Here is a 15,519-nt window from a genome sequence, read left to right as displayed (position 1 = left end):
TTTTTAAAAATCATTTGACAGCCCTACTTACTACTCATTTTTTGTATGTATTGTGGGAGAAATCCTGACTCTGCTAAAGTCAGCAGTAAAGCTCCTATTTATTTCAATGAGGCCAAGATTTCACCTTGCATCTCCTTGTTTATCTATAGTTCACTGTGTAGCTAAGCCTTAACTGGGAGCTACTCCAGTGCAGGGAGCTTTGCAGTGTCCTTGCTGAATTTTGTATAGATTTCGGTTTGGTTTATATTATTTACATGTTTTACAGTAGCTTTTTTTAGGGCCAAATCCTGAACGCTTCGCTCCAGCAAAACTCCCATTAAAGTTAACAGCTCAGAGCCTCAGATGGACCAGAGCAATTAAGTAACTTTTACACTTCCCTGATCCCCGGGGCTGTATCCTAGCACAGGTCAGAGCAGCCTCAGGGGCCTGCCTTCTCTTGATCCTAACACACCTCATTCATCAGGATTTCCCCAGAAATCAAAGGGGTGGGAAAAGGGAATCGAGCTTCTTGCCAAATAAGAGATTTGACGAAGCAAGGGGTTCAGGACTGGGTCCATATTAAAATTTAAACATATGTTAAGAATGTTTAGTTTCTGACTTAATTCAAATGGAAAAAAGTCATTATCAAGAAGCCAGAAATCAGAATTTGGACATTTGGGTAACTGTACATCTTTTTTGTAACCAAAAGTTGAACACGTCATCCATACGTAAATTACCATTTTCAGTTAGTTCTCCATTAACACCTGTTCATAGTTAAAACTTAAAAATAAAAAGAACAGCAAAGACTTAGGGAGAGATTCTGTGCTGCCCCTGTAAGCATCACAGCACAGACCTCACAGCCCTGCGTCCAAATTACAGCACCCTCCCCAGGCTGTCTTATGGGTTGCCTGGAATCCTGGCTCTTGACACTTCTCCCACCTTCAGCATGCTCCCCCGTGATGGGGATTGCAAGGTGGGCCCTCGGGAGGCAGCCTTATGGCTGTCTTCCACCGTTTCTACAGCATAGGAATCCTCCCCTGGCCAGATATGGGGCTTTGGGGGCTCCTTTTTACTGTTTCAGCACTTTTAGGTAGTGTAAACAGGCTGGAATGGGGAGGGAGGTGAAGATCTCACCCTTAACATTTAACCATGAAGCTTTTGCAGAGAAAGCACAAAGTTTAATTGTTCTTCAAAATGTTGTCTAACAAATGTGTAATATGAGTCCATCACTTTGAATTAATATGATCCAGTTTCTTAGCTTGGTTTCAGAGTAACAGCCGTGTTAGTCTGTATTCGCACAAAGAAAAGGAGTACTTGTGGCACCTTAGAGACTAACCAATTTATCTGAGCATAAGCTTTCGTGAGCTACAGCTCACTTCATCGAATGCATACCTAATAAGATCAAGCATGGTCAGGGAATTCCCTGCAGCCAGTCTGGATGTACACATTTGCATAGGTGATCTGACTGGATAATTTTGTTCCAGATCTTGGTATGACTGATTTCCAGCTCCAGACTGCTCCCGCCCCAGCTGCACCACGCTGTCTCAGCACTGCTGCTGATCTGCCTCCACTGCTGCAGGCAGATCAGCAGCAGTGCTGAGACAGCGTGGTGCAGCTGGGGCGGGAGCAGTCTGGAGCTGAAAATCAGTCATACCAAGATCTGGAACAAAATTATCCAGTCAGATCACCTATGCAAATGTGTACATCCAGACTGGCTGCAGGGAATTCCATGACCGTGCTTGATCTTATTAGATATGCATCCGATGAAGTGAGCTGTAGCTCATGAAAGCTTATGCTCAGATAAATTGGTTAGTCTCTAAGGTGCCACAAGTACTCCTTTTCTTTTTTCTTAGCTTGGGAGCTCTTTGGTGCATGGATCATACCTTCATGTCTACATGGACAGCACCTAGCACATTGTGTGCCCTACCAGAGAACACAATATCTTGTTTTTATAAGTACAGGGTAACCAGTTATTTAGTAACCAGCAAGGTTTTCTCTTTGATTGTCCTATGATCAACAAAGTAATGAATGAGTGGGAATAAAGCATTCTACACTCGGTGAAGAGCTTTAAAACCTTACACAGAACAGAAGAGATAGTTAATGATGTGATGCTCTGTAGTCCAGTATCACAGGCTATTATATTTTCCCCCTTTCCTTCTTTAAAAACTTTTCCAGTAGTAATACTTTCCCTTTCGCCCACAAAAGGTAGCTGGTGACACAGAACCAAGCCCAAAAGGAAGACCCAGCAGCAAGAAGCTCATCATTCTGCCCTTTATCAACCATGTGGACACTGGTAAAGACATCAGTGAAAATAGCATGGTATGTCCTCAGCCTGATACAGAGCTGTTATCAATACAATATTGAATCCAACACTCTCCCCTCTCTTTTTTCACTGTCATTTACTCCCCATTACAGCCACTTACTTGTGTTTCACCCAGAGATGTCTAATCCTTCAATCAGTGACCCTATAAATTGTGAAGGGGGTGGAAATGGATGGAGGTCTAACCACTCTCTATCTCCTGGCAAAAAGTGGCCTAAAAGAATCTATCATCTCAGGGCACCAGAGGATGGGTGCAAGAGCAATGGATGTGTTGAGAGACAATTGCCTCTGTTGGATGAGAGACTCAGCAACATGAGAATGACCAATTCAAACAATTCAGGATATGCAGCTCATCCATAAAAATAATTATCTATTTCTGAGAAGTCATTCCGTAAAACAGTGATGCTCCCAGACTGTAATTATGCAGCTGAAGGGAAGAGCATTCTACAGGTCAAAAACAGAGTGAAATATTAACCGAAGTCCTATGTAGACCTGACAAGTTAACAGAGTAGGGTCACCTTTTTAAAAATTTTGTGATAGGCTAATTATATAATTAGCCTATCACAAAATTTCTACAACTTCTCCTATTTTACAGTTTACCTTGCTTTTCCTCTACAGAGAAACCCAAGAAGATTAGGAATTTCTAAATGACAAGGCAGTCATTTGATCACAAGATATATTGTTTTTCTCCCACATCTTTGTGGAAGAAAACTGAACTAGGTGGGTGCAATTTTTTTTTTTAAATTCAAACTAAAATCAAAAACATCTTTGGGACACACATTGTTCTACTCATGATAGTAGTCCCATGGAAACCACACAGCTACCTGTGTGAATAGGCCTTTTGTGCGTACACTGCCTTTGTATATTTCAATGAGAAAAGTAATCTGTATAAAAAAGAGAACATATGTAGAAATAATATATTCAATTAAAATGTATTATGTTTACATTCCTATGCTATTTGGTATTTTAGATCTACATCTGATATTTCTAATTTTAGTTACAGGTCTGAGACATGCTATGACGTGATTTGTTATATTTTATATACTCAAAATATGCTTTTTTATGCTTTTTTTAACTAATTATGCTTAGATAACTGTGTGTGAAAGTTTTTGAATATACATACAAGAATATAAGGATTTTCAAAGGTCAAGTATCTGAAATTTTGTATGCAATGATTTTTTTCCACTAGTCATATATTTATGAGATTACTAAATATGTAACACTTTTACTTAGCATTTTTACATATCACAGATTCACTTGAGTGACTATAAGGCACGCATTAGTTTGCCTAAAGAAGTGCCAAATTCAGACCTCTGACATATGCACATAACTCCCTTTAACTTCAACAGAAATTGCACATGTGTAGCCAACGACAGAATTTGGTCCAGAGAATAACTTTCCTAGAATATTTTGTGGCCCAAATTGCACATAATAATCCAAACAACAGAATGCTGATTTGGGGCATATTTTACTAAAATACCTGCTTTAAGTATGTATTCTGAAACATATGGCATGCAAGAGTAGAATTTATATCCAAGAGCTCTCTTTCTGCAAAGCATTAATGGAACCACATGCATGAGTAAAGGTTAGCAGGATCAGGCCCTACCAACAAATCCAAATGTTTAGAAACCTGGCTCCCATAGATTTTGAAATATAAAAGCAAATATTTTGGGGCGTAAATAAAACTTTCCTTTCCCTGGTGATTAACTTCATTTGTGTATCAGCCTGAAAAGATGACATTTAAAAAAAATGCACGTGAGGATTTATCTTTGCAGTGTTGCTATAGCCATGTTTGTCCCAGGAAATTAGAAGACAAGATGGATGAAGCAATATCTTTTACTGCACCAGCTTCTATTGGTGAAAGAGACAAGCTTTCGAGCTTGCAAAGATCTTCTTCAGAAACCTGAAGCACGCTGAGTAAGCTTCAAAGTTTGTCTCTTTCACCAACAGAAGTTGGTCCAATAAAATATATTACCTCACACATCCAGTTGCTGCAGGATTTATCTTGACATATTAAAGCTCTCCGATTCTTATAACTAAAAACAATTAGATAATTTACTATCTTAATTCAGATTCGTTGTCTGTTGTTCTGATTTAATAATTTAGTGCATTACAAAACAACACAGCAGCTTAACTAATATATCTGCTTTTGAGACTGACTCATCATTCGAATCCATTGTCAGAAATGAAAAAAAATGGATGAACCATCATGATCCAACTGATTATGTTAAGTGTTTCATTCTGAAGTTTTGAGCTGGGTTTTTGAAAATACTATCATCCTTAATTTGTCACCTGTTTAATCCACGGACCAATGTATGGTATCCCCTTTTCAGTCCCTGTGTTGTGCCTAATCACTTAGCATCATTTACAGACCTAAATGAACGATTTAACAAACCACCTGTATGGGTATGCTAATAATATGATGAACTGTCACTTCATCTATGCTCCTGATTGGGATCTTTGAGTGCTACCATAATATATATAATCAACTACAATAACTAACACACACAATATGTTGTTGCAAAATGTTTGAAGTTACTACACAAAACATAACTGACACAACCTGGCCTTCTGCACACACCCTATTATCAAACTACATCCTCCCCACACCCTAGTAGCTGTAAATATTGAGTGCAGTAGTTCAGTGTGTTGGGAGGGGATGGTTTGGTAAAGAGGGTGATGAAATGATGGCATCCCTCTTAGACAGCATCACTGGTATGCAATCAGGAATTTTACTAGAAGCAGCAGATCTGCGATAGACCACCACTAGTACCAACAGCATTATACTGGCATGAACGGAAAATAAGAGCCTAGGCTACGCTGGGCATGGAGTGGAACCCGTCCTCTCATGTCCAGCCAGAAAGCCGCCCTGAGATTTTTCTGCTTACCCAATCCCACGACAGATTGATTTCATTAGACAAATCAATCAGACAAACAAACAAACAACCCACAAACACCCTAAAACCTACCACAACAAGGAACTCCACTGCATATGCTTCTCCCCGCAGGGGGGAGGATGAGAGAACGAACACATGACAGATGTTAATCACATTGCTTAGCGCATTACTGGAAGGTGCTCATACACTAGAGTAATTAGTGTAGTATAAGAAAATACATAGAACAGAACAGAATAGAAAGCCGTGTATGAGAGATGGTATAGGAGAAGAGGCAAAGGCAACAATGGAATTGGTGTTTGGGACAGTGAGAGATTGCAGTGAGATGTAATTGGGGTCAAAACCAAAGACAGAGTTGCGGTCGGGGGGCTGACCAGCGCTGGGAAACTATGGGCGTTTTCAGATGAAGTGGAGCGAATTCTGGAATTTTGGGTGAGGGGGAAAGGGGGATATTTTCTGGAAGGATAACAGATGATGTGGAGTTTTGGGGAAAGATTGATTTTTGTTAAGAGGGGAGAGAGGAAACTTTACAAAGGGGAAGAGAGAAAGAATTTGCCTCAAAGATACTTGTGAAGGGGAAGGTTTGAGAGTGTTTGTTTTTGGCCTGTGGGATGTGCAGAAGGGCAGGGTTTGTTGTTGGTGGTTTTTTGTTTTGTTTTGTTTTTATTCTTCAAGGAGGATACCAAAGACCTTCTTCCAAGGTGTTAATATTCCCGCCTTCAAATGCCACCCGACCCCCAGAGCCACTACTGACTTGTTACACCTACCTTTAGTATCGCATATTAGTCCCTTACTGGAATGATTCTGTGAAGTATTGTGCATCCCTGAAAGATGCTGAGCACTCTCATTGACTTCATTGGAAACTAAGGGCACCCAACACTTCGTAGGATCTCATGGTATTGTGGGAACTGGACAAAATACATTGCTTGGTCCACTTTTCACCTGCCAGTGCAGCCCTGGCTTCTTCACAATACCACCAAGTCTTAGGCAAAGACTATCCAAGAGAGCAAAGTTATCTGTTTTCTAGACTTTCCCAGCCCTCTCAAATTCTCTCCAGTTCTTCCACCTTGTCATCGATATACTAATTATGAATGATTTTCTACTTCCTTCGGATAGTTTCATCTTTTCACTTAAATATATATTCTTGGTTAACATTGTAGTTAAGGACTGAAGTTGTCAAATTTATTATACTTTCACCTGTCACCGATTAAAATTAAAATCTGCAGCAATCTTCTGCTCCCCCCACTTGTAAATCAGCACTAATTATGCTGAAAGTCAATAGAACTGTCCCAGAATAAAATTAGTCCAAGTGAGAAAATAAATAGATCCCGCTGTGATGTTGCATTCCATATGTTTTATGGAAATATGCTTATGAGTATGAATATACTGTGAACTGGAATATGCTTTAGGCAAAAGGTCTCTTGTAAGGTATCATTACAAAGCTTATAATCTACTGAGGGTGTTCATCCTATTTGTATGCATGTATCATTCTTGTATCTGAAGCTAGAAATATGAAGTATAATGTTAGGATATAGATATTCAGGCCTGTCTGTAAAGGCCTATACTCTAAGAATGTGCGTATATGTTTATCATTTAGCTATTAATTGAAGTACACAAGAAAGAATCTGTGTAAGGGCCTTCTCTCACTGTGACAGTCTGAGGCCCTGTTCTTAGGCCAATGCCTTTGGCTAAGCAGTAGAGGCAGCCATAAGCTGGGAAGCAACCAGTCACCTCCTCACATTCCAAACTAGTCAATATGGGGCTGTTAGGAAGGTGATCCGATCTATCACCTCCAGAGAAAGGGAAGAGCCTAGAAGATGTAAAAGGAAATTTAGGTTGATAGTTTTCCGTCTGGTAAGAACTCACTTATCAATAGACATAGCTGGGAAACCCTTATGTCTTTATAGATGTACTTGTGAAATCCTCACTTCTGTATTGTTTTGTCATTATAGTTCCCACTTTGCTATTGTTTATTGGCATGGTCTCTGTCTGGTTCTGTGATTGTTTCTGTCTGCTGTATAATTAATTTTGCTGGGTGTAAACTAATTAAGGTGGTGGGATATAATTGGTAACATGATTAGCTAACAATATTTAGGATTGGTTAGCTAAATTTCAGTAGAATGAATGGTTAAGGTATAGCTAAGAATATTACTATATAAATTAGGGGCAAACAGGAAGTAAGTTGGGATTCGAAAATAAGGAAAAAAGGAACTTGGATTTAAGCTTGCTGGAAGTTCACCCCAATAAACATTGAATTGTTTGCACCTTCGGACTTCGGGTATTGTTGCTCTCTGTTCACGCGAGAAGGACCAGGGAAGTGGGAGAGTGAAGGAATAAGCTCTCTAACATGAAAAGGAGTACTTGTGGCACCTTACAGACTAACCAATTTATTTGAGCATAAGCTTTCGTGAGCTACAGCTCACTTCATCGGATGTCTCACAGGACATGTGATCCTGTCACCTGAAACTGGAATCCATCCTAAATCTGATACTTTTCCATTTAGAAGAGGGGTGGGAACCCAGCGAGGCAAAAGATTCCCGCCTTGTGCCAAAGCTATAAAAAGAGATGGAGCAGGACAGAGGGGGCTTCCAGTCACGTGAAAACCCCTAGTTAACACCTAAGATGTCTGCTGGAACTAACAAGGACTGTACCAGGGAAAAGGATCGGGCCCAGACTAGGAAGGCGTCTAGTCTGTGAAAGAAGATTATTGGAACATCTCTGAGGGTGAGATTTTACCTGTAATCAGTTTCTTAATGTATTAGGCTTAGACTTGCGTGTTTTTGATTTATTTTGCTTGGTGACTTGCTTTGTTCTGTATGTTATTACTTGAAGCTACTTAAATCCTACTTTTTATACGTAATAAAATCACTTTTGTTTACTAATTCATCCAGAGTAAGTGATTAATACCTGTGCATATCAGCTCTACCAGTGTTATAGAGGTAAACTCAATTTATGAGTTTACCATGTATAAGCTTTATACAGAGTAAAAAGGATTTATTTGGGGTTTGGATCCCATTGGGAGCTGAGTGTTGGAGATAGACGACCTGCTGAGCAGTTTTTGGTTAAAGTCTGCAGCTCTGGGGGCGTGGACCAGACTTGGGACTTTATTGCAGCAGGCTAGCGTGTCTGGCTCAACAAGGCAAGGTTCTGGAGTCCCAAGCTGGCAGGGAAAATAGGCTCAGAGGTAATCTCAGCATGTCAGGTGACAGTTCCAAGGGGGTCTCTGTGACCGAACCCGTCACACCTGTATTTGTTCTTCTAAAACTACATTGAGAAAGCAAAGCTGGTACTATCTTTGTCATTGTAATCTGTGTTGTGGTAGTGCCTAAGAGCCTCAGTAATAGATCAGGGCCCCATTGTGCTAGGTACTGTGCAAACAGAACAAAAAACATGGAGGCACTTTATATTTATGGGAAGCTAAATTAAAATAAACTGATGTCTTTACATTTTTCATACAAAAAAAGGAAGGACAAAGATCCACAAATGTCTGTTCTCTGCAAGCACACAAAATTGAACATGTGTGATGTGCCCACCTTATCCTAAAGCATACTCCCAACTAGCTGCTCCCATAAAAGAGTAAAAACCCCAGGATTCAATGTAATAAATTATCTTGGAGAAAAATGTCCATATCGGACTATTGGTCCCCATCCACATCAGCAGAAATCAACTTAAAGTATGTAAACCTTGATAAGGTAGACACTCCTTCTAAAATATTTGCATGAAAATAGGATAATAAATTTGGATCTAAACCATATAAAATATTACAAATGATACATATATTTATGTATTTATTGTGTTAAAGCAACATTTGCAGTAAGTCTGATGTCCCAACAGAAGATTGCAAGGAACTGTTAAGTTTAAGCGAACAACATACTTTAGAAGAGGTACTCTGGCCCACTTCTGCAGCTGCAACCAAGGAGTGTCAGGCAAAACTGGAGAGGGGTATGAAGTGGCTTTAATCCACCAATCTGCAGGCTCAGTCCTAGGGCTACTCCATGACAGCTTGGTCCATAGAAACAAGTTTAGAATAGCCTGAGACCTGCTTTAACGTCTGCCTGCTACCTATGGCCCCAAGGAACACTGCATTGTCCCCTTGCCCCTGACTGCATCCTCTTTGTTGGCTGAAGGGAGGTGCTGTATAAGTCTCCACAGTGGTTGTGCACCCAACTTGAGGACTCCTGCTGTTAGGATGGGCCTCCAGTGATCAATACTATTAGTTTTACACCAGCTTTGCACCAACAACACAACACAAAGCTGCCTTAACACTCTGGAGAGTATAGAGTTCAGAACTGAAACGTATGCACCCATAATTTAAAAAATCAAGTCATGTAGCATACACACACACCTAATTTCTCAATAGGCTTGATATTAGGAGTTGCTGAATTTATTCCAAAATTTAGGAATGGGGTACAAACAGACTCCCACTTAGCTAGAGATTACACAATCCCTTTGACAGAATGTGCAGTTATTAGAAAAGTTTCCTTGTATTGCATTTTATTTTTCAATAATCAGCTAAAACATTTAGTGCTAAACTAACACTATCTGTTTCGATATTAAGCACGAAGGTATTAGGGAACTGTGGAGTTCAATAAAAATTAAGTATAGGGGAGAAAATTCAGCTAAGTGACACTTTTGGAAATGTGTCAGATAAACAATTAACTGGTGCATTGGATTTTCCTTTCAAAAGGCTTCAAAGGAATCCATGCTAGGCGTTTGATAGTTATGTCTTAGTATAAATTAAGACAGGTTCTGATGTTCCAGGTTCTGATCTGAGTTATACTAATGTAAATACTGTAATAGTATGATCTAATCTGTTATGCCCAAGTAAATGCTCTAATGACTTCAGCTGAGTTCCTTCAGATTCAGCAAGTTTATCTGAGATCAGAATCTAGTCCAAGTAACTCAAAATAATGACATATATACCAAGATTAACATCGAGGCAAGATTAAAATGCAGTAGTCTACATGAAGACACAATTAGAACCTACCAACGTCTACCAAGAATGCAATTTAAAAGAAAACTTCAGTAACCAATATTTTCAAATTCTTACCATAGGTAGCCATTATAAGAAAGAAAAAGAAAGAGAGAAGTCTATACAATTTTTGTAATATTCTGTAGAAATAACATACTCTCTCTAAAAAGGCTATGTAAGATATATAATATCCAGGACCAGGCCTTTGATATGTAACTGATTTAAACTGATGTTCTGTTAAATTACCAATATTCTTGCAGACTAACATTATCACATATCATGAATCATTATTGGTTCAAAATGCATGACTCACTTTCATTTCACACATGTTCTGCATTGGTTGATGGCATGTATGTCAATACTGAACAGATGTTAATTCCTTTATTTTCATGCTCACCAAACATGTATTAATTACCTGGGAGGTTTGGGGATTTTCTTCTTAAAGATATTTATATAGACTTATTTTCAAAATTTGAAAATCCATCAGAAAAAGATAAAAATATAGTTTACATTCCTTAAATTCACGCTTTCGATGTTTAATTCCAATTTTCTCAATTTAAAGATCCATATGCAAAGCAACTGCAGACTGTTTTCATTAATTAGCATGTTCCTCTTTGTAAACAGGCAGAGAATTTTTCCATTACTTTTGCAATAAAAAGGTTTTTTAAATAATTACAAATTAAATTCAATTTTCTGACAAGTTAGTTCTGCACATCATCTGTATGGCAGTCTGTTCTTACTACATCAAAATGGTTAAGAAAGGATGAATAATTCTGCAAAGAAATAGTATCTCCTTGCAATCAATCACTATACAATGTGCATAAATCCAATTATTGTACTGTACTTCTCATTTTATGAATTATCTACATATAAAGCCCTTTAAAATATAAAATAATGTATTTGCAAATATCTACTGAAGGGATGCCAGGATGGGAAATTAAAAGGGATTCCATGTCAGGATTAATGTGTAATGAGAGAGCTATAGGTAGCTCGTGCCACTTTATGCTGGTCATAAGCTAGCCAAGGCTTTCCAAACTGGAACAGCAGGGGAGCTACCAGCACACTGATTTCAAGGAGAGCTGAAGCAGGCCCTTGCTTAGTTAGGGCCTGATTCCAAAGAAATGAATGGGATCAGAAGTGGGCTCTCAGGAAATTTGTCCTTGCCCACACTATGCATGGCTTTAGCCAGTTGTAACAGTTTCACACTTTAGCACTGTACCTACTAAAATTTCAAACAAAATAAAAATAGACACAACCACAAAATATCAAGAGCAAGATATTTGATCGTTCTTTATACGCCATGGAGCGTATGCCATCACTTGTAGCCAAAGCAAATTCTTTAAATTTGCCACTTGGATAATTTTCTTCATTGGAATAAAGTTTTTAAATTAAAATACAAATACGACAAACAAAGATTTTAAAAATCACGTACAACCAGGACACAACAGACCCCTGACTCCTCCCTATAATCTTTCTATTATTTGGGCACTTTCAAAATAAGAAATAGGGGTAAGATGCCTAACATCATGTTCTTTAAAGGCTAAATCCTGGCCCAATGAAGCCAATGACAATATTCCCACTGACTTCAACAGGGCGAGAATTTAGCCTGAAACAAGTGTTATTGACACCAATACTCTGTGAATACATGTATCTATTCATATACTCATTCAATTCCAAGGGATCTTTGTTCACTCAAATTTCCCATGGACATTCATGAGGGTTTGGGATGTGCAAAGGAATGATCAGACCTATATGCACCTTCGAGATCTCACAGTAAAAGCGACTGATGCTGAAGGAGTTCTATCTATATGGAAGAAGACTTTGTTCACATCCTATTTCAGTTTTCTAACCACCAGACTTCTTTTCTTTTTAAAAAAGATAAATGGTTGCTACTAGTTAAGAGATTTTATTTCCATTATACCTTTATTGTTCCATTAATTTTTGTCAAACAGGTAAATATGGATTCATAAATGATTTAGCAGCAATATGTAATCAAATCATTGGAAAAAAGTTCCTAAGGGAAAATATATATTTATTTAAACAACAAATTATGCAATATAGAATCTGATTTTATATTTTTTTTTTTTAAAAAAACAAGTTTTAATGTTTTGTTACCTCCTAATCCAGGTCTAAGACGATTATCATAACCATCCAGAAGTCTGTCTAGTATTCTTGTAAAGATGGTGATGTTATTCTTAGCTTCATCTTCTAGGGAGTCAGCCAGCACTGATCTAAAACAACATTTTACAAACTAAAATATTTGTTTATGTACATTCAGTATGCAACTAATGTTATCATTTAGCTTTGAATGAGTCAGTTGTTGCCTTCTAATAACCTACATTATCTTAATCATACCACCTTTTCCCTATAAAAATGTACATTCAGGAGTATTCTGAAACATGAAAAATATGTGCTGTGTAGTGTAAGTGTATATGCATACACTAATTATATATTAAACAATGGTTTGGAAACATGATACTAAGAAAAACAGTTTTAATTTTCAAGCACTTCATTTTCTAACAGCCTCTATTTTCAGCACATATTAAAATACAGTAAATATTGCTTCCTAAGAGCTCAATTAAAAATATGGCTGTTCCAGTACAGAACCCCCCAAAAATGCCATATGCTTCCACAGGTCATTACTCCTGGATCGGTGTCCTTAGTTCCAACACAAAACTATCTCCTTGGAGCTGCTGGCCTACTCCCTCACCCCCTGCACACACTCTCTCTCAAACAGATACTTTGGTTATGCCTCCACCCAATGGCCATATAACGTACATGAGCAGAACTACTGACATAAGGGAAAACTCCACTGATCATGCTCAGGGAGTCCTCTGATGTCAGTACATAGTGGGTGGGCACAAGGAAGCCGACGGCAGCAAGCAAGCTGGGCGAGAGCTGTGAACAGCCCAAGAGCTGTAGTGGATTTAAATGGTATTTAGAAACAATTCTTGTCTTTCAAAAGACAAGAGTATTTCCCTATGTTTTACCAGATCCAATCACATCTTGTAAATGTTGGGGTGAAACCATAAATTAATCTATCAAGGAGAGTGTATAGATCATCTAAATTTATCAGACTTCCTTGGTGAAGAAAGAGACCCAATTCTCTTCACTGATCATTTCTTCTTGGAAAACAGCAATAAATCCAATGAAATATGATTCTGCTGTCCAGTCAAGAATGGTGCTGAACATATCATCTGGGTGTGGAAACCCAAACCATGGCTTTGTATACCCTTAATTGTTTCTTCTATATAGAGCCTTCATATTGAAATGTTCTTGTGTAACCAAATTTTAAGCATCATTTATGTGAAATAAATTATATCAGAACACCATCTTTATTTAATACCTGTGTGGAGCATTAGGGCAGTAAAACAACATGTTAGATGCATTACCAGTTCATGCTATTTTTCAAAAATCTGCAGGTATTTTTATCTTTCAGATTTTTTCTTTTTTCTGTGTGCTTATCTTCTGCAACTGCAGTGTTGATCAAGGAATTTTGATTGAACAATTTGTACTATGTAAAATTAACACATTTTGTCTGATCTACAGCAAAAGTAATCAGGTGACATCTTTAAATTTATGACAAAACAACCTAAAAATTAACAAAGAAAGGATTTTCCTTTCACCCTACAATTAAACATCATGGAGGAAGTATTTAAATGTAAATTATTGCAGTCTGGTTTCCAAGATACTACCCTTATAATCAAGCATAATCAGTTAATTTACAAACCAAATACCTAGATGTCACATGTAAAATAAGATTAAAAGCTCTGTGTGGAAATTAAAACTATTGCTGTTTTTTCTTCACCTATACTTCGATAGTATGAATATCTGCCTTTTATATTACTCTTGTAAAAACAGAATAGTTTTTGAAGTCAAGATATGATTGAAAACCCCAGTTTAGATAGTTATATCACCTTACGACATAATCCTACAAGTCTTATTCACATGAAAGCCCTTAATTAAACAAACTGTCTCTTTGATATCAATGGGATTATTCATGTGAGTAAGGACTACAGGATTCAGCTCATTGTGATTTAACTAATACTGCACCATGTTTGGGTGCAAAATAAGATAGATGACCTATTTTTAAAAATTAGGTAATTCTAGTCACTGAGAGATAACCACCAGGTAACTGTATCAGACCAAAATAAATGAAGAGATTTTCAGCCATATGAGGCCCCTATAATTTTGAAAATCATATTATCCAGAAAACGTACTGCGATCACAGTTGAAACAAGTAAAATGAAGTTACAAATTACAATTAATTGCATATTTAGGGAGCGTAGGCAACACTAAACTAATTATGTTTAAAATTACTTTCTGGTATGTTGTCACTTTAGAAATGGAGATCTCTAAACAACATGAAAAATTGATTAATCAACCAGGCTATTCTTTTATTTTATGGGTCTGTGAAGTTGTATGCTATCTCCACCTAGAGGTTTAAAGCTTAAATATCATTTCTGGGGTCTGTTGTGTTGACCAAAAAAAAAAAAAAAAAAAAGGACAAGCCCATACTCAAAAATGCCAACATTATTTTAGAAATTGTAGTTTGCTATTTGACTTCACAACAATCTATTACTTTGCCTACACTGTTGTTCTATGTGATTAACTTATGGTGTAAATTGGCAGTGGCATACTGATTTCAATACATCTCTTACAACTCAGAATGTTACAAAGAAAATATTTAAGGGTGTATTTTTTGTCTTTCAAATGGTTGAATTAAAAATGTGAAGTCACCGGTGTAGCGAATTGTTTAAGGTAAGTAATTAACTTGACATTGTCCCCAGAACTCTTTTGGTCACTGCACTTGATCTAGAATCTGCCAAATATTGTATTAAAACAACTAACCAAGACTTTTTATGAAATATTATCCCCTGCTAGCTTTTATCACCCCTTACAGGAAGTGACTAGGAGCAGATCAAAACACAATATGCGTTTCTGTTGAACAGCAATAAGAAACGTTGTGCTCACCTTGTTGGCACCCCCACCAATAAAAGGAGAAGACCCAACTGCATCTTGTAGAGTGTCAGTTTCCCCTTCATAGCTGCTCGTTGCAAAACCTAACCATGCAAGAAAAATACAAACCCACTCAGAGCTACAGTGAGTCTCCACCAAGCAAGGCTTTCAACTTAACCAAAGGAAAAATACATGCCACTTCAATGGAGATGAGAAAACACTGGATTCCTGAAGCACTTTCCCTTACTAGCAACTTATAGCTCCATCTTTTGCAAGGATCCTGCTTTGTACAAGTATGTAATTCATAATCAAAAGTGGCATGTAAGCAAACGCATCAGATGCTTCTTTTTTCTGTAATATGAACGCCCCGACAAGACCAAACAAATAATCAGTTC

General features: G+C 37.7%; 1 protein-coding gene across 1 annotated transcript in view; it reads right to left on the bottom strand.

Moving 5' to 3' along the window:
- The window catches only part of GABRA2 (gamma-aminobutyric acid type A receptor subunit alpha2), a 74,465-nt gene extending 59,176 nt beyond the window's left edge, over positions 1-15,289 (bottom strand). Inside the window, exons 1-2 of the mRNA XM_077814586.1 lie at positions 15,140-15,289; positions 12,281-12,396 (exon numbers count right to left, since the gene is read on the bottom strand). Of these exons, the coding sequence (XP_077670712.1) occupies positions 12,281-12,396; positions 15,140-15,210 (187 nt within the window). The 5' untranslated portion in view covers positions 15,211-15,289. The remainder of the gene's footprint in view (positions 1-12,280; positions 12,397-15,139) is intronic.
- Between the last annotated feature and the right edge of the window lie 230 nt (positions 15,290-15,519).

The sequence above is a fragment of the Eretmochelys imbricata genome, chromosome 4, assembly GCF_965152235.1.
Source record: "Eretmochelys imbricata isolate rEreImb1 chromosome 4, rEreImb1.hap1, whole genome shotgun sequence".
NCBI lineage: Eukaryota > Metazoa > Chordata > Testudines > Cheloniidae > Eretmochelys > Eretmochelys imbricata.
This window is presented reverse-complemented; position numbering and strand designations above follow the sequence as displayed.